Source organism: Cynoglossus semilaevis, chromosome 14, assembly GCF_000523025.1.
Source record: "Cynoglossus semilaevis isolate Cse_v1.0 chromosome 14, Cse_v1.0, whole genome shotgun sequence".
Classification (NCBI taxonomy): Eukaryota; Metazoa; Chordata; class Actinopteri; order Pleuronectiformes; family Cynoglossidae; genus Cynoglossus; species Cynoglossus semilaevis.
Window position 1 is genome coordinate 4,870,119 of NC_024320.1, and position 26,326 is coordinate 4,896,444.

The window sequence follows — 26,326 nt, forward strand, 5'->3', positions numbered from 1 at the left end:
TGACAAATGCATGGTTGTCATTTGTTCATCATATAATTGGCCAAAGGCCAATACATGAACAAAACAATCTCCAATCCTTGAAACACCTAAATGTTTGCCAAAAAATAAGAAGTAGCCAAACTAACAAAATAAGTTATAAGCTAGCTAAACTAGCTAGACTAGACTAAAAACGAAGATGAAACACTAGCTATAAGCTAATGTTAGTACTGAATATAGATAGATAGATAGATAGATAGGTAGGTATGACTTTAATTATCCCTTGGCAGTTCCCTTCAAGAAATGATGCTAAGTAAGCTAAAGATAAATAGTAGTTAGACCAGAATTAGATAAACAATGGCTAATGTTAAATATAACTACAAGGCAATGGCACATTAACAAACAATTAAGGTAAGCTAAGTCAAAAAAAGGTCAAGCCTAGTAATAACGTAATAGCTTCTTTAGAGGAAGGAGACATTAAAAGAACAAAATGAAAAATATTTAAAAAAATAACCAAATGAAAAAATAAAGTACTGAGAACAGCTAAATACAAGTTTGAACAATGTAAGCTCATGTATATCTGAAAGTTATTCAAATAGTAAGAACAAACCCAAGGATAAAGTATAAAAAATTGTATAAAATAGAACTAACAAACTTAAAAAGGAGTCATATAAAATGTAAACATACTGTACAAATACTCTATATGTATATGTTTGTATGTTGATTGACAATTCTAGTGGTAACAGAAGGGCATTACAGCAGCAAGTATTGCAGGTAGTAATCATAGAATAACAAAGGTCATATTGTTTCTCAGAGTCATTGAATATGTTATTAAAAACATAAATACAATCTGAAATACTGCAAAGAACCAGTGTACTCGATACCACCACCCTGTGGTCGTTTGCAGAAATGGGTGAATGAAGAGGTCTGTGTTGAGTTTGTATGATATTTCTTACTTGTTTTTATGACCTATTGTAGACCACCTCTACCTGTCTAAATGAGGACAAACACCTGCTCTTAAAGATCAGAAGCTGTGCTTTTAAAGCATCCCTGCTACAATATCTTTTATATGGTTTGATTAGAAGGTATTTAAACTCTGTTTGAGAGAAAATATAAATCATGATTTTTGCCAAATCAGTCCAAACGCTGTACAGTCAGTGAATGCTGCTGCATGATCCTCCTCTTCGTAATGTGAGAGATATAGGAGTGGGAGGCAGCTGTGGGCTGCCAGCAGGCTGCTCCATAACACCTACGTGGTGTCTTTGAAGGTTGGATTTAAAGTGTGCAGAATGGGACCCTTTTTGGCCTTTCTCTGTAATTGAAGGATATACTACAGACATTACTTTAAATGGACAATTTTAGACAGCTTGGGGGCTGGACACTCAAAAAAACATGAAATAAAAATCAATTTTCTTCTAACATTATTATTTGATGTATCCAGTCACAGGGCAGATTATGATTACCACTGGCATATAGAGTGGACTTTGTCCTTAAAAATACAAAAAATCTTTGGCACTATGCCTGTTGAATAAAGTTTCAAGTAAATATCCAAACTACAGATTTTACGCATTACAGTTTTTTTTGCAGTTTCTGGAAATGAAGTCAGTAAGTTCAGGCAGCTAGCTGGTGAGCTACTAAGTAAGTTAGTGAGTGATTTTAAGTCAGGCATGTGACAGAGCAGCCAAGTGTGAGGCCCTTTAGTTTTTGTCAGAGTGAACTTCCTGGTTTCAGCCAGGAAGGCGGTGCAGAGAGAGAGAGAGAGTGAGTGTAAAAGAGTATGAAATGTGCGCGTGTGTGTGTATCGTTCTCACATGTGGTCAAGGATCTAAGTGAGAACCAGAAGAAAGACGGAGAAGAGGAGGAAAAGGAAGGTGAAAGGTTGAACTGGCCAAAGAAGAAGAGGAAGAAGAAAAGGAAAATAAGAAACTAGAAACAGAGGAGGAAACAAGGGTGGGGGAGAAGGAGGAGGAAGAAGAGTGAGGAGGTGAGGAGGACCCAAACCTATTAAAATAAACCAAAAAAACAAACAAAACCAAAACAAGCCATAACACTGACTTAGTGAGGAGGAGAAGGAGGAATGCTGGGAGGGATTATCTGTCCCTCAGGACTGAACACTAATCTCTTACACACACACACACACACACGCACGCACACACACACACACACACACACAAACGAGGACACCCTATTTGTGTTTTGTTAAAAGACCTTCGGATTATGGCCTTCTCCACAAGGTGGCCGTGTTTAAAGTCCTGCAAGTGTTTTTGCTCCACTTGAATTTCCTTTTTTAATATCTGTTGAATCCCTCTTTAATATTTTCTAAGGCAGCTTTGTTAGTTGTAAGATCTGTTGTCTGCCTTGTCTTTAGCTTTATTTCTTATGTTTCTGTTAGCTTTTTTATGGCTTTTCTTAAACTTTAGTATTTTTGGCCATATTACAGTTTTTCCTTGGTTTACTTTTTTATGCTTCTTTGCTAACACATACAGTAGCTATGTTTTGTTCTAGCTATCCTAACTGCTTTTGCAGTATATTGTTTGCCAAACCTTTATTATAGGATATCTATGAACTAATGGACTTTTCAGCTTTTCTTTGGACAAAGTCACATTTTTTGGTCAAAATCTATTCTCTCAATATGTTGGCTTTTATTCATTAGTTGCCAAATCTTAAGTTATTTTAGCAAACATTTTTTTCACAGCGAAACACTTAAACAAATGTTAAACAAATAGACCAGTTTTTATTCCGTATGAGCATTCAGATGATTATTGATGGGACCGTTGGACACCTTTTTCCTTGGGAAGTTTTGCTGCTCACAGTGAATATCATGCAAAAAACCTGCCACGTCATGTGACGCCTGTGACTGTACAATAGCCTGTCATGGACTCGGAACTTTGCTTCTATCTGGGACCTGAAGCTGCATCAGTAATGGAGGAACAAAGTGAAGAGACAGAAAAAGAAGAAATTGTGTTAGAAAAAATGCATGAAGTTGATGGAGAATTCAGCTCTGGATCCTCCTCCTCTTACTCCTCCTCTTGGGCCTCCTCTACTCTCCAGCCATTGGCTTCTTCCTCTGCCCCCATCTGCATGGATGAAGAGAAGGAGGTGCTCAGCGGCTGCTCCAAGTCCTTCACTGGACTGAAGATCTTCACCAGGAGGTAAAATAAAATCATTGTTTATAATCTAGGACAGTTTTCAGCACTGGCCAACAGATGGCGCTGTTAGATAGAATTTCACACACACCATCATGAACAGTCACCTTAATATAATGTTTCCTCAACATAATTTGACTTCTGTTTAAAATGTATCTTTAATTAAGCCCAAGGCCAACTTACCTTTAATGCTTAACCTAGAAAATGTCATTTTGGTCTAATTTGACTTCTTCATTTTAAACTGGACCTTGAAATGGCCGTACCTTATCATTACTAAAGCTACTACCACGTAATCAGTATTATTGATGCAATGTGCTTGATCAGTATTGTAGGAGTGTAAATCTAAGATTAGCCTAAGGTGACTTGACTTTAAACCATTGTCAGTGCTACCTTTATTTAAATTTTATATCATCAAGGCCCATAGAAATGTCAACTTGTCACTTGTTTAAAATAACAGCCCAACAAGAAATGTTGGATTATCTCATTGAATTAATTACAATTATGATTAATCTAAAGTAATTATTAATCCACAGCCTTTATGTGATTAACATGGGTGTAAAATGTGCAGTAATAGTACCAGGTAGACTATTAGATAGCATCTGACCTACTTCTGTGGATATCAGAAATCCACCAAAGTTGCTGAGTGTCTGTTCAAACCTGTCTAGTTCTATAGACTTTAGCCGTGAAGCTGATATGATGTTATTAAAGCTGCAGTTCTCTTGTTTAAATAAAAGAGTCAGGGGTTTCCCCCTGCACTATTTCCTGCTGCACTGGTTTGTCAGGGAATGATAGGGATTATGCTTGTGTGTGTATCTAACCTTGCCAGTGGGTCACTTGCTGACAGTGGACATGAATCCCACAGCAACAGGGGCTGCAGTTGTCATGCCAACCAACTGCAGCCCCTGTTGGGGGGGGGGGGGGGGGGGGGGAGGACACTTGTACTTCCAGCTCTGAGCTGACACGTCTCTGACCGCACTGTCAGTGTTTGCTGCTGGAAAGGGCATTATTATGTTCCATTTGCAACTCATTGGGTTAAATTGGTGCTGATTAGAAAACACAAGATGTTGTTAAGTGTGTATTGTCCTGGTCAGTGTGTTTTGATTGCCTTGCATTATCAGTGCAATCTCCTACTTTATCATTGGCACTTTGCCCAGTTTTTCAGGGTCTTGTTCAGAATTTTTTTTTTTTAACAACTTGATTTAAAGAATCTTAATCTGTGCAAACAGCTTTTCTTACTTTTGCCAAATATCAGCACGTTCTGGGTGTTAATAATAAAACCCAGTGTAAAATGGACGAAATGGAGGGAAATGCCACGCAAAGAATGGGGGGGGGGGGGGGGGGGGGGCCAAAAACCCCCCCCCCCCAAAAAAAAGACCAAGAAATATTGTCTTAGCTAAAGTGAGTTCTGTTACAATCTTAAAATAAAACTTGAAGTTGCACATAAAAACAGTTTTTTCAGGTGTTGTGTTGATGTGTTTACGTTTTTTAATTGTTGGGTTGTATTTCATGCTTTTGACACATTGCTGTAGGTGTAGAGCTCAATGAAACACCACTGATCCTTGTCTTCGTTCAGTAAATCATGGTGGTATTGAAGTTAGTGACTGATCTCTGTCTCATCATCCCTGGCTGCCATCGTTGTTATTAATCTTTATGCCTCTTCTTCTTATTTCTGTTCAACTGCTCCTAGGGGACCAGGATGGTAGCAGCAGTATCAGCAGAAACACTATATACCGTGTGTTGTAAATGATACACACTGGCAAGAAATTACAGATCAAGAGAATAAAAAAGTTAAAGTTGTTTTAAAGATAAGTAGTTTTACTTATCGTACTGTTTCTCACTACTGTTTCTCTCTATTTTTTTTGTCGAATGTTTCTGCTTGTGAAGAGAGAAAAGGGGATGTTAAATTGTGAATTCTTTTTCTATAGCTTTCTGTTTCCTCTTTCTCGGTCTCTGTGTGGGACTGTACGTTTCTGTAAACTCGTAACAGTCAGTTGAGCTCAGCCTGACGAGGAAGTACATAAAGTTAAAATGGTCCTCCTCTTTAGGCCACGCCCTCCTCTCCCTTTCTCTTGTCTTTAGGGCAGTGTTTGTTTAGCATGAGATGAGAGTAGTGGAAGCATGGATGGATAGCAGCCCTCTCTCCTTCAGGTCGGCTTCTCTTTCTGGTTTTTATACTTTTCATTGATTGTTGGTAAGAAAATTGTATTCAGTATTTATTTGTGCAGGTCTTAGCACACACACTGCTTTACTGTTCTAAATGAGTTTGAAAAGTTCAGATGTTTAGATTAGAGTAGCCATTGGTCTAATGCAGTACTGTTTTCCTTCTTGTCCAAGACAAACAAGTCCTGGTTTTACTCTGACCCTACAGGGTCACTAGATCACGTTGCACGCAACTGTTTCCCACAATTTTAGTTTTTAGTGTTAACTCAAAGGCTGAGCTGCAGCAACCTCTGAGCATTTAGTTGATTGGACACGGTACATGTTTTCTCAGAAGCTAACGCTAATGGATTTGGGGAAGTCATGCTGTGGTTAACTAACACAATTCTGAACGTGATTCCTTTAAACCAAACTGATTCCTGTGAAACCCAGGGTTGTTTTCTGTTTTTGCGATATGTGGTTGATTGCATTGAGTGCTGCTCTCACTTTTCACTGTTACCGTCATATCAAGTTCAAGAGTGTTTGAAAGGAAGTTCAAATCAACAAGAATGTTTCAGCAAACGATCCTCAGATGGAAGGTCGATTGGACTCTCGGTCGATTTCACAAGGTTTAAAGTCGTTTTCTGAGATACAAAAAGCAGTTTATTATAATAGGTTCCTAGCCTATTTAGTCAGAAAGTGTTAAAGTCTAAGTTTCTACCTTTCTGATAAAAGTCAGGGTCATTGAAAACTAGGTAGAGTCAAGTCAAAATCGAATAACAGCTATTTACCGTTACTTTATACATACTGTAAGTGGTTGAGCCTGGTCTTGTGTTGTCTTGTTGTAAATAAAACAATTTTAATCAATGGACTACCGTGGCAGAGATTGAGAAACTTTCCACACTTATTTTTTACATCTACAGAAAAAACCTCAGAATACATAGACTTCATCAGGTTAAAAATTTTAATTGGAAGAAAGAAAGTTATAATGTGGCATAGTTGGTCGTTGTGCATGTGCTAATGGAGTGCTAATTTACACGCTACAATCTTTTTTTAAACAACTGTTTGGTCCTAAAACATGTTATCATTTAGACTGATGATAGAGAGGGAGAGAAAGAAAGAAGTGAGTGTTTTATAAAAATTGTTTATATTAAAAACATCTCTGCATGGAGCGGGGGAGGGGACGTCGTACGGGTCTGGTTACCAGACTCCATATACAGTATGATGGAAAATAAATAAGTCATAGCTTAACAAAGCTTTACAGATTATGATAACCCTTAGATCCAAATATTAGTCAAACACAAATATTGGTTCTCTTTAGTGCTCTCGTGTCTTCCATCAAATACTGTAATTACAAAATGCCATATATAGTAGGAACACTCTTTTCAAATATCAAAAAACTAAAATCCAAAAGTGTTGTCACAATTTCAAAATGTTTTAGCAGCGTCCCTAGTCGAGCTACGATAACAACCCCTAGCAAGTTTATGTGTGAAGACAGCGAGATACTGTTATCTCACAGGAAAGTGAGGACAAAAACTAAATGGAACAAAACATGGGTATGTCTATGGTAGAACTGTTGCCCCCCACACCCTCCCTCCAGAAAAACAACAGCAACCACCCTCCCAATACAAAATGTATATATTTATAAAATGTTGCTTTTTTGTTTGCAAACTTTGACAAACACACATTTAATGTGATCACAAAAATTATCTCCAGCACAAGAACACAAATTTGTTCTTCTTCTAAATGATGATATTTACATACCATAGAACCTTGAGGAATTCAGCATATTCTCATACACGGAAAATTTGGCTCAACAACTTTTCAACCTTTTACAGATTTAAGTCAACAACAGTTTTCTGTTTTGTCAACAGCTATTTTGGCTGTAACAAACTCCATTCCTCAACATTTACAAACCTGGCCTCAGTGTTTTGCTGTAAATATTTAATTCTGCAGCAAAGAGAACTGGATAGTCTCACGCATCAGACAAAAATGTCTTCAAATAGTGTGTCCGTATGGTCGACTGTAGAAAGAAACATCATCCTGTGATGACTTTAAGTTAATATAAAAATGAAGCCTCAGCCAAAAGCAGCTGGAGAATCGCTGGATATGTTACTTTAAGTTTTGACAAGCAAAATGATCTGGTGAATATTGTAGGGACAACTTATACTTAAATGGAGGAATGAAGCTATCTTCACTGTTTTCAGCACTTTTTTTTTTTATTTTTGCAGTTTTGGTAATTTTTTCATGTATATTTGGTATATTTTACAGATGTTTCCTATTCAGTGTTTAGGCTAACATTAGGCCAACCTAATATTGTCATTCATATGCTACCGCTAAATTCTTTCATGGTCGTGGAAGGCCTGGAACTAATCCCAGCAGTCATGAGCAGGGAACTGCAGTTCACTAGTCCATCACAGTATTAGTTTTCTTTGCTAAATATATCTTTTGATTTTGTCATGGACATTTTGGTTTGCTTTGATTTCTTTATCTTCTCTGTCTTTATAAATTTCTTTGCCTTAATGAATACATTGCAGATGGCTAATATCTTTTTTTATATAATAATAATTTTTTTTTTACCGTTATTATAGCAAACTGGTTTTAATCTTGTGAGCAAAAGCAAAGTTGTGGCTTACTACCTTTTTATAGCTAACTTAGCTAACAGTTTCATGTTCAATTTTTTTTTTTGTTAGCATTTTGGTATTATTACTAAATTTTGAGACTATGAAAAGTACTTTCTCAGGTTAAACAGATATTAATAAAGGCCTAAAAAGGACAGTTCAAGGGTATTATTTGCAGAGTTTTGTCCTGCAGAGCACAGTTTAACTGTTTTCAAAAACTCAAATATTGGTATCATTGCCAGAAATTGGATCTGATGAGCTCTGATAACAGTCTCCTTCAGTTAGGAACTGTTATTTTCTGATACTTCCTTCCTGTGAACAATGTGTTTGTGCATTGTTATGTAACAGCTGCCTTCCATGATTATAATCCCAGAACTATAATAGATGGTGAGGGAGTAATAGAACATGACCTACCTGATGGTATGTTTACATGTAAACCAAGCCCAGCGCTCTGTTTGGCAGGATGACGGTGGTAAACGCTGTCCTGTTTCCATGAATAGAGAGGAAGAAGGAGGGTCTTCCTCTAAAGAGAGAAAAGCCATGAATGATGCAGGGTATTGTGTTTTGATCTTTAACATTCCTTTGTCAGGGTACACTGTACTGTGTAGTAGTTTAAGGTACGTTGGGCACCCTTGCACCAAAGATAATGACAATCGTTTTATGTTTGGGCTCGGGTTGTTGTCTTGCTCCCAAATAGTACAATCAGAATCCTCCCTGATTTTATTGAATATTTCTAGGTGCTGAAGACAAAATACATTCGGATCATATCTGCAACCCTTTGATTTATGGTATCTGATGCGTATTTAGACAGCCCAAGCATGTGTAAAAGTATACTTTTACACATGTCGATCAATGAAAATGGAAGTATTTTCTTTTCTGATAAAATCAAAATACAACATGGTTTTACCAAAATATACTACTAAGTCTAAGTATGATGTACACCATTTATATATCCAGGTACACCACCTGAATGTGCTCAGTCAATATTATTGTTGTTCAATATCATATTTACAGCAATAGAGCAAACAATTCTCCAAAAGAACCTGTTTAACAGTCACACTGTCTCTGTGCAGTAAATGAGGTTCTTTTGTAAGTAAATTCTGCTCTGTTGTCTCTTTACGTAATTTCCTCTGGTCTCGTGATGCAGAAACGAGGTTGTCACTAACTGAAAAGCGCTTCAACCCAAATTTCCGTGAGACAGATGTTCACTCGTGTCCAATAAATGACACGTGGTCTCTTTTCCTTCTCTCAAGTGAATATTTGGTGTGTGGGAAAACCCACTAACCGTATTTCCTGTTCTATCAAAGTGACATTAAAGGACACAACATGAGTGAAATAGCTCTCTTATTTGGCTTTTTTAATTTTCATTAAGCAGTGAATGCAACATTTTCGCTCTTACTAACCCTTACCAATTTTTTAAATCTAGTTTCAACTATCTTTTAGTTGTTTTTCAAATTTTTTTCCCTTTTAAGTTTTTATCTGAATCAGATTTAAATTAGGACCTTTGTGTCCAAAGTTAAGTTATTAAAGCTAATTAAGCTAACGATTTTGCTACCTGTAAGCTCATTCTGTACAACTTCCAGAAAATGTACAATTTGGTCTTAGTTTTAGTCATTTGAAATAACTACAGAAAGCCAAAGCTCATAAAAACAATTCAAGTCACAGGACAAAAACAAATTGCACAGAAATAATCAAACAGATAAACCAGACCCAGCTGTTCCCAGGCATGTCGGCTGAAAGCTTTAAGATTCGACTTATTTACAACTGAATAAGAACAAAGTTTTATTTCACTTTTAAAATCAGTGTGGCCCCTTGTAGTGCCTCAAGTGTTTACTTTATACAGCGTATCACTGTGCTAAATGAGCAGCTTTTCCTCTGGGTTGTACATAACAGTGAGGGGTAAGGCAGTCACATAACAGATCTGTGCACAGGTCATATTATACTGTAGGTGGAGTTACCCTGTGTGGGCTATTATAATCACCCACTTTGTCAAATCGTAAAGCGTTTGAAGCAGTGTTTATAAAACATGTATATATATAAACTGGCACTTAAGGAGTTTGGAGGAACTCTGGAGAAAACCAATTATATTGCATTCCATTTAAAGCCGGTAAAAATAAAGATATTTTATATTGTGCTTTTAGAATTATTTAGACCTGCTGTAGTCTATGAAGTTCAGCATGTTCGGGGATTCGTTTTTAGGCAGCTCTCTTGCAAAGCTAGCATTTTACATCTTTGATTTTTTTTCCCCCCCTGTTTGCCTCTTGGTCAGCCTGGACTACAATTTAGTTTTTCTCAAGTATTTCTTTGAATTAGTAATACAGCTTAATACATAATATTTTATATAGGTAGCTCTATTCATGTTATATGGGTAAAACTGAAAGTGTCCTTCATTTATAGTTCAACATAATTTATAGATCTAAATGAACTTTAGGAGTTGTTTAAAGAACCTTTTATTACCAATGTTCTTGTTTTAATAGTATGCTGTGAGGTGATAAAAATAAACCGTGGTGAGTTGCAGTGTTTTCAGTTGTGCTGATGACTTTTCCTGTCAGAGAGGACATCTCAGTCACATGACTTACACCACGTTTCATTTACTTTAACGCCTTACCTTGTCTTCATCTTTTGCCACCGACCTTGGTTGGTTTGTGGTGTTGTGGCTCAGAGTGAAGCCCTGCTTCATCTGATCTGTTTCTCGTAAGCTCGGATGAACAGCTCGTGAAAGAAACTGTAACTATTCATTCAATGAAACCACATCACGTTCTTTACATTTAACAAGTTCTTAGCTCTTGAAACGAGCCAAGAGGTTCACACCAGTGAGCAGCAGTTCTGTTTATTGCTGAGCGAGAGAACTGATTTGAGGAAAACAAATGATAGCATAGACAGGAAATGTGGTAATGTAAAGCATTAGTGTGAAATGTCAGTTGAAGGGAACCCAAGTCATTATTTTCATTTTGTTAACTCTGTAATGGAAATTACTTACACTCAACCCATCTGTGATTCAAAATTCCATCGCCGTTTCTTTTATTAACTTTATTAACATGTGCTTTGTGTCTCACTCACTAACAGTCGAGTCTCGTTCTTAGTGTCCATGTGGACAGATATGACTGGCTGTTTAGCCCCATTAGAACAGGGACGTTTCATTTTTACTAATAACCACAGCTTGTTAAAATAGAAATACTCAGATAATATTTAACAAAGCTCAAAATATCATCAGTCACACGTTCAGGTCGGCGTAGAATGGTGTCTGGTTCTGCTGCCAGAGTGTCGGTGGCCATGGATGGACAGTTTGACAGCTGAGATCAGGCTGGATCCATTGCTCATGCCTGAATTTTCACTGCTTTGATTATGCCAGTATAATAAGGAGTATTATCTTTTATGTGTTTTTGTTAGTGGTCTCTGGGTAATGTGATGCTCCAAGGTTCCTATGTCATTTTGATTTTGGGTGTCTTCTCTGTTTACCTTCAGCTCGGACTTTTGCTGATGGCAGTGTAAAGTGATCCTCACAGACTCAGCACAATCTGCTGCAGCTGCTGTGTGGAGTTTTGAGCAGTAGATTTAGGTTTAGGAGTCTGAAAACCCTCATTAAATTTGATAGGTCCTGAAGAAAGCATGAGCCGCCTTTAGTTTCAAAGTCTTCTTTGGTTAAGGAAGCTTAAATACTTGTCCATCCATCCATCCATTTTCATCCGCTTATCCGTTACCGGGTCGCAGGGGCAGCAGTCGCCACCCAGATCACACTGCACCGTACCAACCGCCCTAAACCTTCCTGCGGGTGGTGAGTCCACTGGAAGGTACCAACCGCCCTAACCGGGATTCGAACTTGCCCAGGAGGTGAACCCTGGGGTTCCACACCAATGACAGAGACATTGCCTCTGGGCCAAAGCGCCACTAAATACTTGTCCTTGTCTCAAAAAAGAACTTTGTAAGGACAGTGGAAGACAGTTCTCATGGTTATATTTGTGGGACTTCTAGACCATATTTGTCCTTTAAGCTTACAATTTGGAATATACTCCTCACCATTCCCTTCTCTGTATTTAAAAATCCAATAAAATCCTTAATTTATAATTTGGTAATACCTTTGAAATCTAAGACAATTCTTCATTTTGTTCTTCTGCCAGTTAAATTACTATTTTTTGCATCTAAGTTTATCTGCTTTTTTGTGATGTTTGAAATCACTTTATTTTGGGTATTTTTCTTGTCTGTTAATTATGCAGTGAATCTGTAAGAGTTAGAATTTATTTTAGAATGTTAGTGTAATTCTAGTCCAATATGTAGTAATACTTCAGCTTATATGTATTAATAGTTTAAGTATAGGTTTTGGCTAACATCCCTATAACTATATTAAAGCTAACGGATATTCTTAAGCAGTCTAAACCAACCCAGATAAACTGTTTATTAAGGTAATTTTAAAATTGTTTTTCTGTATTTATATTCAAATCATTTATGTGGAAACTTATCATTGAGCCAATGTGACTTTTATATTTGATTATCTTGATTTAATAGGGACAATATAGAGACTACGCAATTAGGGCTAGCTTTATTTAGCTAATGTTCAGCTATTTTTTTTCTGATCCTTTAGCCCTTCCTTAGCTTTAATGTAGTTGCTGCCGTAGCTGACTGGTATCAGTTTTTTTTTCTTGATGAAGGAAACACTGCGTGTCATATTAGGGAGGGTGGCTTGGTGTTTAAGGAAGCGGATTTGGTTCTGGAAGATTTCTGGTTGTTTTAGTTAGTAGTTTTTAATGCAGTCACAACACTTTGCAAATGTTGTAGTACTGTAGTACAGTTAGTTCCCTCAGAGTGTGACTGCTGTGGGAAACAGTGTGGTTTTGAATGAACTCTCAAGAGCAATACTGCATTAGTTGACCAATGGCTCCTTTTACCATACATATCATTAGTGTTAGTTTTGATCACAACATGAAGATTGTTTTAACAGTTTGTATATACTATGAATTGAATTTCAATCACAAAACGACCTACTTGCTCCTTCAGCATTTCTATAAGAAGACTGGAGAAAAACCTCTATTGGCTTATGTTGGAGGAAGCTGTTATATCATCCAACGCTCCCCCTGGCAAGAGGCACTGCTGTCATCAGATGCCGGATAAGATTTTTACTACCTTCTACACTGTAAAGAATCATGATGGATTTTTTCTTCCACCGTCATTTTCGTCATCACAGAAAAAAACAGAAACATACCTCGGTGCGTCAGCCTGGTGCTGCTGTGCAGGCTAGTAAAGCCAGGAGGCGCTCCAGTGTTGGTTTGCCCTCTGTAGCTTTAACCCAGTCCAGACGTTCTTCCTACACTTGCTACTCTCCACTTGCCCCTCACGCGCCCAGCCTGCAGACGCCCTAGCATTGGACTTCTTGTAGCCAGTGGTCAAAGGTTTGGGGAGACTATGGGAGAAACTGAAAGAGACATGAAAAGAGAAGATAGAGGCAACATCAAGAGAGGAAGAAGAGGATTTCAACAGAAGCTGTATCATGATTGCACTTCTGGCAGTTTCTCCAGTGTGCAACATCCATCCAGGGTGTCATCCATTGAACCTCACTTACTTGGATCTTCTTTGTTACTTGCAAGTCTGGTCCAGATGGGACAAAAAAAGGAAGATGAGGAAAACGGAAATAGGGAGCTACAAGTTTCTAGCTGTTCTTGTTCTGATTCGGATGGAGCAGATGAAAGTGAGGAAGAATTGGAAACTGAAATCAAAGAAGTAAAAAATGAAGACTCCAAACCTCAGTTCCAACTGAGCCAGATGACCACTACGAGGAAGATCAGAGCCCGCCCTCTGCTGCGCCCACCTCGCTGTCTTCGTCGAAACTCCTCCCACCTCCTCCCAGCAGAGTCTGTGTTGGAGAACAGTGAAACCACCTATGGAGTTTATGGGCGATACAACCGAAGAAGTTCTTCAGATCTTCAATGGGCTTCAGACAAACCCATCCAGGCATTCTCAACAAACCCTTGCCCTGGTCAGCTGACCCCAGCAGATCTAAGATCTGTCTCTGAAACAGCTGGAGAAACAGATACAACTTTTTCTGGGTTGGAAATGCGCAAAAAGTTGGCCTCATCTTCTGAAGCAAATGAAGACACCATATACTACGATCCTTTCGTGGACACCTGGGACGACTTTCTGTCGTATGTAACGTACCAACACACACTCATGAACCAAGTAACACAACATGACCAAAAATGGTGAACTTCCCTGAAAACACTTTTCCTTTAAAATAAGTGATTCCGGTGACAGTCCTTCAAGGTATTTCTGGTCATACTGTAGGTATAACAGATAGGAAATGGATGGAGAATCCCTGCTAATGAACTCACCAGCATATTCAGTATTTCCTGTGACAGAATACCAATTCCATTGGTTATTTCATGAGCGAATTCTCTTTTCTGTTATAACTATATCTTTAAATCAAACTCCTTGCTTTTTGTGTCTCGGAGATTCTAATTTTTCTAATGCTAATTCTAAGTTTATAGTATTTCAAAATAACCCTCTCTGCTGTATCTACTGCACTTTGTAATAACAAGAAAGTACAGACCAGACTATGAGTCTGTTGCTGCTGTTACATGAAACCAATTGGCCATCAGGACCTTGAATTGCTTTTCTTTTGTTTTGTCACACAACTGGAGAAACCGCTATTGGACAAAAGCTTCTTTGACCAGTGATGATTGTTCACGTATTTATATTGGGTTACAAAATGAAAAGCTTTATGTTAAAAAGGCATCCCTTGGGGTTGGGCAGCTGGTAAAGTCGGTCATCATCTCAGGTGTTGTTAAATCTTCCATTTACTACAGTGTTTTTTTCCTTATAAAACCTATGAGATGTGGGGCTTGTTTGAGCTGAAGAGCTGTAAAATTGCCTTATAATATACGTAGATATACGTGTAACTATGATATTTTGTAACTCCACAAAGAGGTGGTAACAAAGCTTCATTAGGTGTTATCATTTCATCATTTAACATAGGCAGTTTTCTAGCACATTTAAATAATACCCTCATAGAAATGAATGTATTGTACCTTGAAAACCATAGTGTCATTTATCATTACATTATGGAGTTCATACATCACATCTATGCAGTCTTCCAGTTACTAGCAGCACAATGTGGACGTGGGCTGTAGTAAAAAATGATTTGACACCTGTGCTATGACAGCTGAAACAATTTATTAAAAACTATATTAGTTTAAACTATGCTACCATGTTGCCTTAGCACTGATCCAATGTTTGTTTCCAGCTGTTCTAATGTAATGGCTACTTTTTTAGAAATATTTTATGACCTTCGCAGAATATTTTAATTTTTACTACAGCGCTTTGTGCACATGACAAGTACATGCGTAAAACTATTTTCTTACTAAAAGTTTATTATTTTAGAATTTTTGTTACTTTTTGCTAAGTCTGAGACCCTTTTTTTTAGGTAATTGTTAAATATTTTCCACATGGTGCTGTATGCTGAAGGAAAGCCTTAGGAAAGGAATTCTAATGTAAGCCTACGACCCCCTGTATTCAAATACTCTGTATAGGCTAAAGATGAGCCCTAGCCCTTATGCTGTGTTTTGCCAACTTTTTTTTCTAATTATTTTTATATCCTGCAGACAGTGGAGAGATGATAAAGAAGAGATATATAAGATTGTATCTTAGTTTGACACAATTCTGTAGGTTAATGGTTTTTCTCATGTTTTCAGAAAAGCCATCTCTAAGTCTGGCCTACACCACCTGCCCTGTCATCCTGGCACATCGTCTCTGAACAGGACTTACCTGAGTGAAGCCAGCATCCGTAATACAGTGGACTGGACTGTGAGTGCTTGGATCAAGGGTTCTTCAAAGTCTTTCAGTTTGTTTGTAGGAAACCAACCTTTTTGTCTCCATGTAGGACTCTGCTGTGTATGGAGATCATATCTGGTTTGAGACCAGTGCCTCTAGTGATCATTGTTATGTGGGAGAACAACACTGCATTGCCAGAGCCATGGTATTGCCTTCTTTTTTGACTTTGTTCTCACTAGTTAGTCCTGTCTACTTTTTCTATTGGATTTTAGATGTCGTCATTTAAAATGTATTAAACAATGACAAATGATTTTTTAATAACATTTGAAAATGAAAAGGGAAAGTAATTGTTTGACTTTTACAAGTAAAAAAACCTAACTGTGTAGCAGTTGTTTGTGGTTATTGTCTGATTCTCTTTTTCATGATGAACCAAACACTTGTCAAGCACAGTGTCCTTGGAGCCTATAGTTTTTTTAAATATGTTTGCTGATGACTTCCAAATGCAAGGAGAAACTTCTTTGATGAAAGAATGAGCTTCCAAAAAAAAAATTTCAAAGCTCAGTTCTACTCTAAGAAGTAAAACTCCTACAGAAAACTGAATAAACCTGAAGAGGCCTTTTCCTTTTTCTTCCCAGCAAAAGTCGGTCAGTCGCAGGAAATGTGCAGGCTGTAAAATAATCGCCCACACCAACTGCATAGAACAACTGGAAAAGGTAGGAATAAACCTGATCTTTACATTAAAACATACCTTTTATTACATGACATAACCCACCGAAGTATGACCGAGGATGATGAGAGTGGTGAAGGTGAAGAAAATTTTAAAAAAGATTAAAAAATATTTTACACTTTCAGTCCTAAAATCCATTAATGGAAGCTTTATTTTATTTATCTATTTGTAACCATGCTTTTTTATACAATGTTTAGCTATCTAACTATGTATAAATATACTCATATGTATGTGTATACATACATATACAATAACACACACACATATACATATAATATAACTTCATATAAGAAGAACATTTAATGGTAAATTGAGATATTTCAACATCATTATATGACCTAAAATAAAAACAAAACAAAACAAAACATTCATTCAACTCATTTTGGTCATAGATACATTTGTTTTAATGTTGCGCTCCTGTCTGACCTACAGTTTCCCAGCTCTAAGGCCATTCTTTTGGAGGCCACGCTGCCCCTCAGTGACCCGAACTTTAGAGTGAGACACAATTAAAAACACAATTTTCTCTTCTTTCTCCTAATCTCTTAATCCTCCTCTGTGACCTTGAATCTAACAGAATTAGACGTTTAACCAGAGGTCAATTGTCTGAACATCAGTCTTCATCTATGATCAATAAAATTGTAATAAAATTCTTGTCGGACAAACACCCTCTGTAACAATCAATTCTTGGTTTATGATTCAGCAAAAAGCAATTTTCTAATTTTAATTTATAAATATTTTTCCCCTACTTTTCATTTTTATAATTATATGAATTAACCTACAATGAAGGGCAGGGGCCGGTTTAAGAAGGTCATGAGAAGGAGAGATAATTCTCTGGTGGTGGCAGCTCAACTGAACAATGTAACCCTGGGGATGCTGTATTAATGATACTAATTGACTATAAGGTTTTTAATAAAGAGCTTTTATTAATCCCTTTCATTCTATAAAGTTTTCAAGCATTGTAGATAAACTTTGGTCCTAGAAGCACTGGTGGTCAGTGAACACACCATTGGACCAAAGGATTAATATGAAGTATAAAAGTTTTTTTTTAAATGCACAGTGAAAACTCGTCATTGTTGTACTAGTCAGCATCTTCTTCAATTTCAATTTCGGGGCCTCTAGCTAAGACCCAAGTGGACCTTCACTTGGAAGGAGCAGTGTGAGACTGCCCAGACTCTAGAAACATATGACCTTGGTAATGGAGGAGCCAGAGCCTTAGAAAGAGCTCAAAAGATAATGGCTAGCTGCATGCACAGTTCCAGTTATGGATCCAACCTTGTTGAGGGAGGCCTGACTGAGTTTGTCTAGTTTGATGGAGGTTTGCTGGGATGTTATTCCTGACCAAATATCATGTCAGCACACCCACCCTTATTGGACTGTTTGGAAAGGTCCCAGGAAAGTGCCATCAATGACAGTCTGTCATTTATTCAGACAACAACCCTGACAAAGGCAGCAACAGCACGACCTGAAGTATGCATTTCGGTATGCATTTAGAAGAAGACCCTTCCTGATGGTAACCTGAGTGGTTCCTATTATTGGACTTTGGAGGTAGTCGCAGAATGTGAAGCCACATGTGAAGCCAGAATGGTAGTTGTTGTCAAGACTTTGACCTTGTGTTCTGTTAAAGAGAGGATTGAGACTGTGAATTCGTCACCACTGACTTGTGGTTTGGGTCAGATGGCCAGCTAAGATGTAGGCCAAATAACCAGTGAAGGTCTGGCTGAGGACCCTGGTAGGACTTCCCCTGTCCACCATAACTTTTGCTTGTGCATTCCTCTTAAAGTACAGTAATATCCATTTTGACACAAGATGTAATGCTTTCTGGTATGGTACATTTTATCCAGTTTCTGTGTAAGTTGTACTTACACAGCTGATGATTGGATAGCTTTTTTTTATTTTTACTACCTATCTTTACCTTTTTTCTGTTTTCTAACTAGGTAACGTTTTATTTTCTTCAAGGGATTTGGTATGGTTTTACTACCTTTAAAATAGCATCTTTCCCACAGTAACTAAAGTCATGAAGCAATGAATATTTTCCAAAGAAAAAATAACTTGGACATGCACCAGGCTTTTATTCTACAACAAGTTAAACATGATCATTAGAAATCAGTCAGCTGGTGGTAGACCCACATGCACCACTGGTTTTCTCACGTTGACCACAGGTGAACCCAATGTGGACCACTTGGTGAACAGTGTTTTTTTTTTTCTTCTCGAGCTCTTTGTTTCCCGCCTGCAACATTTAAAGTCATACTTGCTACTGCTGTTCTTACATTAATCTCCTGTCTGTAGATTAATTTCAGGTGTAAACCGTCTTTCAGAGAATCAGGCTCCAGAAATATCCGAGAGGTGGGTTTTGGCTCCTTATCTTTTAACGTTTTTTTTCATTTTTGTGTGGTCCTACATCTAAAATTATGATTTGAATTTGAATTTTATTTACCTCCAGGTAACAGCTTATTGTTACCTTGATGGTGTAGGCTATAAAGTCCATTTGTAGCTTAGTCCAGTTTAGACATATTTCTCAGTGATTTTTCCCAACCTTTACTAACTTTACCTTTTTATGTTTTCAGTGGTGACTACAGTAACAATCATCTCTTAGTTGTTACCCATTTCAAGGCTAAATTTATGTAGTATTTTTTGCTAACTTATAATGATTTATTTTATCATCTGCAAAACTATATTTTTTGTCAGATTTATGTTTATAAATTGCCATGAATTTGGCAGTAAATGACTTCAGTGTCGAGCGAAGGAGAGTTTTCTGTTTGAATTAAGAAGAATAAACATCTTTTAAATATGTAATAGCCGACTTATATCAAATGAATTTCTTGGAAATGACTTTGTTTTTCAAAACTGGGTATACGTATGTTAGCTTTTGGCTAATTGTTGTGCAGCTAACGTTAAGCTAACCAATGGTTCTTGGTAGAGATTTTAGGGACCAGTTTGGTTAACATTTTGGTTGATGTGACTTTTGATTGTGACTACTTGATTCAGTGTTTTGAAGTGTTTTGTATTTAAGACTTTATAGCAAGATTGAGCTTTTTAGGAAGATGTTTTTAGGAAATAAATGATTTGTCAACTTAATTTAAACTTAACTAAACTTGTTAGTAGCCCTTTTAAAATTACAGTAGTAATGGACAGCTCAAAAAAGTTAACAATATGGTAAGTGTTGTTTAGTTAAAGGTTAAATCTGTTAATATACCTATTGTATTTTGCTATATTTTCCTTGTTCAGCCCACTTTGGTTCGTCATCACTGGGTGCATCGGAGACGACAGGATGGCAAATGTAGACAGTGTGGGAAGGTTGGTGTCAAAAAGTTGAATGTATTTGTATAGATCGTATCTACATCGGGTCCTTGACTGTTTAAAACAGAAAATCAGTAAATGTAGTTTACTCTTGAACTGTGTCTATTCTGCAGGGCTTCCAGCAGAAGTTTGCCTTCCACAGTAAGGATATTGTGGCAATCAGCTGCTCCTGGTGCAAACAGGCTGTGAGTGTCACTGCTTTTGAAACAAGACTAGGATGCAGGATAATGTACATGTCTGGAGTGTGACCATATTTCTTTTTGTTCTTCTGTGACTACTCCTTTGCTTCTTCAGAAGAGCATGTTTTCTTTTCCTCCTTCCTCACACAAAATTAACAGTTCTTCAAGGGTGTACAACTTATACTTAGCCATCATGGGGTTCTTCGTTCTTTGTCGTATTTTTAAAGTTCAGGTCTTTCAAGTTATTTAAGGTGCTATCAGTTCCTAAGATCTTTCATACTATTTAAGTCCATTAAATGCTTCTAATGCCTCATGTCCTCAAGTCTTTCTGGTGCCTCATAGGTCCTTGCAGCAGTATTATTTCCACATGCATAAAGTGAACGTGTCTTTGCTCGTGCGTAGCAGTATGGTTTTCATAGATTTCCATAAATCTATCTGATTTGTTTTTCCTTTTTTCAGTATCACAACAAGGTTTCCTGCTTCATGCTCCAGCAAATAGAGGAGGCCTGTCCAATAGGTGCTCATGCAGCTCTCATAGTTCCGCCCACGTGGATCATCCGCGTCAGACGCCATCAGGTGGACAAAGACTTCTTTAACTGTTGCCTTTACAAACATTGCACTTTGATGATTGAACAAGTTTCCTTTAAACATGTTTTGTACATGATGTAATTTCCTTTTTGTATAAAAAGTCATCCATGAAGTCGAGCAAAAAGAAGAAGAGAACGTCGTTTAAGAGAAAAAGCAGCAAGAAAGGAGCAGAGGTTAGTATAAGGAAATGTATCTTATTTTTGCAGTGCCACAAAGTCAAATACAGTTTGGTTGTTTTATTGATGAACTAAACCTTTGTTGGATGCTCCTTTGATGCCCTATGTTTATGATAAGAGCTCCACCTTGTCATTCAATAATATTTCAAACTGTAAAATACATGTAATCAGGTAAATACAGTATGTGTCACATGGTCTGAACTTATATCAGCAGATTGCACCTTTTTTCCAACAGGAAGGACGACAGTGGAGGCCGTTTATAATCCGCCCCATTCCGTCTCCTCTGATGAAGCCCCTGCTGGTGTTTGTCAATCCTAAAAGTGGAGGAAATCAGGTAATTATGAACCAGAGCAGGTCTATTCTACAGTATTTAAAGGCTTTCTTTAAAGGGTGCTGGGACAACAATGTTGTAGTGAATAGATCTAATCCTGTTAACTTTGCTAACATTTTCACCCTCTATTCTGGAATGACCCACATACTTGGTTTGTTTCCACTACTTAATATTCATACCCAGCAGCGTCCCCTTCCACTGCAATCATGAAAATTAAAACCAGACAATACAGATAGAATACTTGCTGATGAACACAGCTCCACACATTGAAACTGACAGAAGGGATAAATTAGTTATGATGACATAGTTTACCTTTGATTCCACTTAACAGTGTAATTCAATCATACAACAGGACTTTTGTGTCAATCATGTGTACTTAGCAACATCTACAGGCCAAAAGGGAGAGCTACATACTTAGTTGGATAAAGAATGAATACTAGACAACTGCATACACTACCTTTAACTTGTTCATCATTAAGACCAGAGTTCCATTTGAAATGTGTTTGAACAGTCGTTGTCCTCAGGTGAGTCTCACTGTTCTTCAGAGTTCTGTTTCGTCTGATTCACAGGGAACCAAGATTCTGCAGTCGTTTATGTGGTTGTTAAATCCCAGACAGGTGTTTGATCTGAGCCAAGGTGGACCAAAGGAAGGGTCAGCACTCTCTCTCTCTCTCTCTCACTCTCTCTCACACACACAAACACGTATTTTTACACAGATACTTTTGACAGAATTGAACTTTATCTGCCTGCGTAACCTTTCAGCCTGGAGTTGTATCGTAAAGTCCATAACCTCAGGATCCTGGCCTGTGGAGGAGATGGAACTGTGAGAAGTAACACATACACTTACAATTCAATTGAAATATTTCATACATTATTATGTATTTATACTATTTGTAATATATGTTTCATTTCTTGTGTGCTTTTGATACATATTAAATATAATTTCTCTTTTTCTATTGGACATTATAAGAATATAATGATTAGTAGTTTATTTCTGTATTAATCAAGACATATCACATGAGACCATGTGACCATGTTACCTTGGTGTCATTCCCCCTCATTCATGTCTGCTTGTTCAATCCAGGTGGGGTGGATTTTGTCCTGTCTGGATGAGCTGGCATTAAACCCTCAGCCTCCTGTTGCTGTGCTACCCCTAGGAACAGGAAATGACCTAGCCAGGACCCTCAACTGGGGAGGCGTATGTACCAATACTACACTTATGACAAATTCTAGTTATCAGTATGTGATATTTTGTGCTGCCATAAAACTAAGAAAAAAACAAAGTAAGCTGATGATTAACTCCTAGCCAATGAGTGTGCCAAATTTTGTTGGTTGAGTATTTTCATTTCTAGACAAATCTAAAGAAAGATAGCTACAAATGTAGCTAAGGTTTGATAAGATAGGTTGAAAAACTACATATTAAATTTTGAATTTAATATTTACTCAACAAATACACTTATATATGATATCTAGTGATTTCTTAATAAATATCTAGTGTGAAAGACACTTGTATATTGTATTTTACAGGGGAATTCTTAGTAATTCCAGGACATATTTTTTGAGCTTTTTATTTCTGACATTGATACTCACACTCCCCCCGTCATGTGTGTGTTTCAGGGCTACACTGATGAACCTCTGTCTAAAATTCTGTCCCATGTGGAGGACGGAACGGTTGTCCAGCTGGACAGGTGGAACTTGCAGGTTGAACCCAACCCAATTGCAGGAGCAGAGCCTGATGAGCAGCAAACAGATAAGGTCATTACACATAATCCAAATCAGCACTGTGAAGGACTGGTCAACTGTCCAGAATGTTAACCCCCCTCCATGACTGCTGGGATTGTCTCTAGAAATATATAAATGAATGCTTGAATCAGCGCAAAACTTGGAGTTTGTCAAAAAGTGATTCCAAAAGGCCTGGAGTTAGCTAAGGCATAACTGGAACTAAGCACTGAAATAATTATCCAGAACAAAAGGATAGAGTGGATTAGTAACACGCTAATAGCTTCAAGTTAGCCAGAAAGCTAACAGTAACAATCATGAGAACAAAAATAGGATTTTCACACAGTATTGCAGCAGCAGGACGACAGGATGACAACAACATCTCAAACCTTGTTCACTTTTTGTCACAGTCAAGACTATAAACTGCTGACTTAAGCACCAAAATCTATTAAAAAATCAAGGATTTTATTTAGTTTCTCTCGACACAATCTGCCTTAAACTTGTCCTAAATTATGTCCTTTCAAAGAAGAACATAACAAAGATGGTGAGACTGGCTGCAAGTGGCCAGAATTTGTGCTGCAGCAGCAAAGTCCTGTGAAAAGTTGGTGCTGCTGGTGGTTTCTGACCGCTGCTGCTGATGTATAGAGACGGAGACGAGGCTCGGGATCAAATGTTGTTTGACAATAATAAGGTGTGTGTGTCTGTGTGTGTGTGTATGTCACAGCTTCCTCTGGATGTTTTCAACAACTACTTCAGTCTTGGTTTTGATGCCCATGTGACTCTGGAGTTTCATGAATCTCGAGGTAAAAATCCACAAACGTGTCTTAATATTCATCAGCATAAACTACACTTACCTGAATGTGTTGCTTCCATTATGAGGACTTGTCCCTTTAATTCTCTTGACATGTAAGGCATGTGCCTTGAATGAAATGTCTACTACTTCAAATGCCAGCTAATTATACAAAGTGCACTTAAGTGTGACATCATTTTGCCAAAAGTTGTTTTTATTTATTAGGACTGAAGAAAATAAAATTATTTTCAAGGAAGAGCTGAGGCTAAATTGTAGCAACATCCAGCATAACAGCTCAGTGGCTAAAAGGTTTTAAGAAAATCAAAGTGGTTTTTAAACTTAGCTTGATGTCGTCTGCGTCATACTAGGGATATCAAATCTGGAGAGTTAAGAAGATGAAGTATTAGTATTAGTTATTAATCATTCAAATACATTTGTATGGTAATACATGATGTAAAATGTACTAATACTTTATTTTCACATCTGTCTTTTTTCTTTTTAGAGGCAAATCCTGAGAAGTTCAACAGTCGTTTCAGGAATAAGATGTTCTATGCTGGGGTCAGTTTCTACCTGTTATTCAGTATATGCTCATTTTAAAATGACATTTTTTCTCTTTCTCTTGTGCTGCAGTGTGTTTTTCCCCTCACTGTCTCTGTCTCTCCCAAACACACACAGACGGCATTCTCTGATTTCCTCATGGGAAGCTCCAAAGACCTGTCCAAGCACCTCAGAGTGGTAGTGAGTACCTGTCACTCACATGAAAATAGCTGTCAATCATACAAACCACACATCAACCCCCCCGCTTCCCATTCTCTTCCCCTGCTGTTCTCAGTGTGATGGGACAGATCTAACGTCAAAGATTCAGGATTTGAAGCTGCAGTGTCTGGTTTTCCTCAACATTCCCAGGTTAGTCTTAATCCATCAGTACTGAATTGTCCCATGTCTGTTGTTGATAATGATGATGTACTAACACAGCATCGAGCTGATGATTATCACCTCAGATTATAATAAATATCTATTATATCACTGTGTCTATGTTTTTGTTGTTGCGCAGGTACTGTGCAGGAACCACACCGTGGGGAAATCCCAGCGATTACCATGACTTTGAACCTCAGCGACATGATGACGGCTACATCGAGGTCATCGGATTTACCATGACCTCTCTGGTAGGGATGTGCAGGAGTGAAAACACAATCTCAGATTAGTTTAAACTCATTCATAACGAAACGTTTAGCTTCAAGATTCCCAAGACAATACTAAAACTGAAAACCAAGTCTAGAAATGTATAAAGAAGCTAGGTTTAGACAAAAGCTAAGAGAAACTTAGTCCACAATAATTTTCTTTTATTTCCTTGTGTGTCAGAGGGTGGATTGTTTGTCAGAAAAGTGTAGACGAGTTTATTGTTTTTTATTTTTTTTACATATATATATTTAAAAAAACAAAAAACAGACATTGTGTCCTGTCTGATGTCTCCAACTTTATAACTTTGTGCTTTGCAGGCCACCCTCCAGGTTGGAGGTCATGGTGAGAGGCTGAACCAGTGTAGAGAAGTGACCCTCACCACCACCAAACCTCTGCCTGTACAGGTAATAATGTAACAAATGATCATGCCATTACTGGTTGGCTAGTGTAATGGACTGTTTGGTGTTGGGTTGGGTGTGTATAAACAGGCTCAGTGATTGAGGGAACAAACTGTCTGTCTAAATTGACTATTTTTAGCTGATTTACTGATGAATGTCTGTCTGAATGTCTGTGACTTTTCTGCTGTAAAAATGACAAAATACCTGATTGGTTGATTATTAGGTGGACGGTGAACCGTGCCGACTCGCTCCCTCCACCATTCACATCAGCCTCAAGAACCAGGCCAACATGGTTCAGAAAACCAAGAGACGAACTTCACTGCCACACCTGAATGAGTAACTACACGCACACACACACACACACACACCCAGGAGGAGTAGTGCAATGGTTGCAATTACAAAGTTTCTATTTTATTATGGGAGTGACCAGGACATGGACAGGATTAGAGGGACAGTTAAGGCGGAGCAGTTTGGAGATGAAGTTAGAGAGGAGTGGTGCAGATGGTGAGAGATGGTTTGGATGTGAGAAATTTAAATTTGATTTTAGTACTGTGAAGTAGTACTGTGAAGGTCACATTTGTATTTAATGTAGTAGAAGTAGTAATATTGTTGTTAAATTAGCACAATTTTAATAGTACTAGTATAAGCAGAACTTAGGTTGCTACCTTTTTTTGTTAGCATTTTGTAGAAATCTAACTTTAGTGGTTGACTCTGTTTTTCTTTGACTGTGTTCCTCAGTCAGCAGCCAGTTCCAGAGAGGCTGAGAATCAGAGTGAGCAGGATCAGCATGTCTGATTACGAGGCTCTGCACTACGACAAGGACAAACTGCGACAAGCATGTAAGCAAACAAGAACATCATTCATTCATCATTTAACATGCCCACTAGATTCCACAAGTGCCACAGCATGAGTCTAACTCACAGTTTCATACACAGCGCTGTTCATGGCTATGAAAGTAGATAACAGTCCAATGAAGTCATTAAAGAATACCTTCATATTATATTGGCTTACTTATTTACTGAGACATAAGCTCCTACTGATGTTTAAATTTATTAAAATTCTCAGCTTCTCGTTGGTTTTAGAAATGTCACTTTCAAATTGAGTCAGAGGAGGACTGATGGCATTTTTTCTCCAAGATATAATTTTATTGTATTTTAAATAACAGAGGAAGTTCAACACAAATTAATACTCCAAGTTATGAAGATTTTAATTAAAACAGCACTTTAACCTAATCACCCACCTGAAGCTTTTTAGCTTAGTGTCCAGAATGTGACTTTATACACATTAAAAATATAAAATATG

General features: G+C 37.6%; 1 protein-coding gene across 9 annotated transcripts in view; it reads left to right on the plus strand.

Annotated features, from left to right (window-relative positions):
- The window catches only part of LOC103389260 (diacylglycerol kinase zeta-like), a 70,074-nt gene that overhangs the window by 5,738 nt on the left and 38,010 nt on the right, over nucleotides 1-26,326 (plus strand). For 2 of the 9 annotated variants that reach the window (XM_025062201.1, XM_025062203.1), the window contains exons 1-23: nucleotides 13,223-14,013; nucleotides 15,559-15,670; nucleotides 15,747-15,842; nucleotides 16,273-16,350; nucleotides 16,797-16,859; nucleotides 18,651-18,707; nucleotides 19,590-19,658; nucleotides 19,775-19,846; nucleotides 20,300-20,416; nucleotides 20,530-20,601; nucleotides 20,819-20,938; nucleotides 21,505-21,587; nucleotides 21,698-21,758; nucleotides 22,020-22,133; nucleotides 22,553-22,690; nucleotides 23,379-23,457; nucleotides 23,947-24,002; nucleotides 24,120-24,182; nucleotides 24,277-24,350; nucleotides 24,499-24,610; nucleotides 24,944-25,030; nucleotides 25,248-25,360; nucleotides 25,763-25,863. In XM_025062201.1, coding sequence (XP_024917969.1) covers nucleotides 13,277-14,013; nucleotides 15,559-15,670; nucleotides 15,747-15,842; nucleotides 16,273-16,350; nucleotides 16,797-16,859; nucleotides 18,651-18,707; nucleotides 19,590-19,658; nucleotides 19,775-19,846; nucleotides 20,300-20,416; nucleotides 20,530-20,601; nucleotides 20,819-20,938; nucleotides 21,505-21,587; nucleotides 21,698-21,758; nucleotides 22,020-22,133; nucleotides 22,553-22,690; nucleotides 23,379-23,457; nucleotides 23,947-24,002; nucleotides 24,120-24,182; nucleotides 24,277-24,350; nucleotides 24,499-24,610; nucleotides 24,944-25,030; nucleotides 25,248-25,360; nucleotides 25,763-25,863 — 2,674 coding nt within the window. In that variant the 5' untranslated portion in view covers nucleotides 13,223-13,276. Of the gene's footprint in view, nucleotides 1-1,502; nucleotides 3,129-13,222; nucleotides 14,014-15,558; nucleotides 15,671-15,746; nucleotides 15,843-16,272; nucleotides 16,351-16,796; nucleotides 16,860-18,650; nucleotides 18,708-19,589; nucleotides 19,659-19,774; nucleotides 19,847-20,299; nucleotides 20,417-20,529; nucleotides 20,602-20,818; nucleotides 20,939-21,504; nucleotides 21,588-21,697; nucleotides 21,759-22,019; nucleotides 22,134-22,552; nucleotides 22,691-23,378; nucleotides 23,458-23,946; nucleotides 24,003-24,119; nucleotides 24,183-24,276; nucleotides 24,351-24,498; nucleotides 24,611-24,943; nucleotides 25,031-25,247; nucleotides 25,361-25,762; nucleotides 25,864-26,326 lie in introns of those variants that run through there. The other 7 variants (XM_025062202.1, XM_025062204.1, XM_025062207.1 and 4 more) reach the window with 6 other exon arrangements.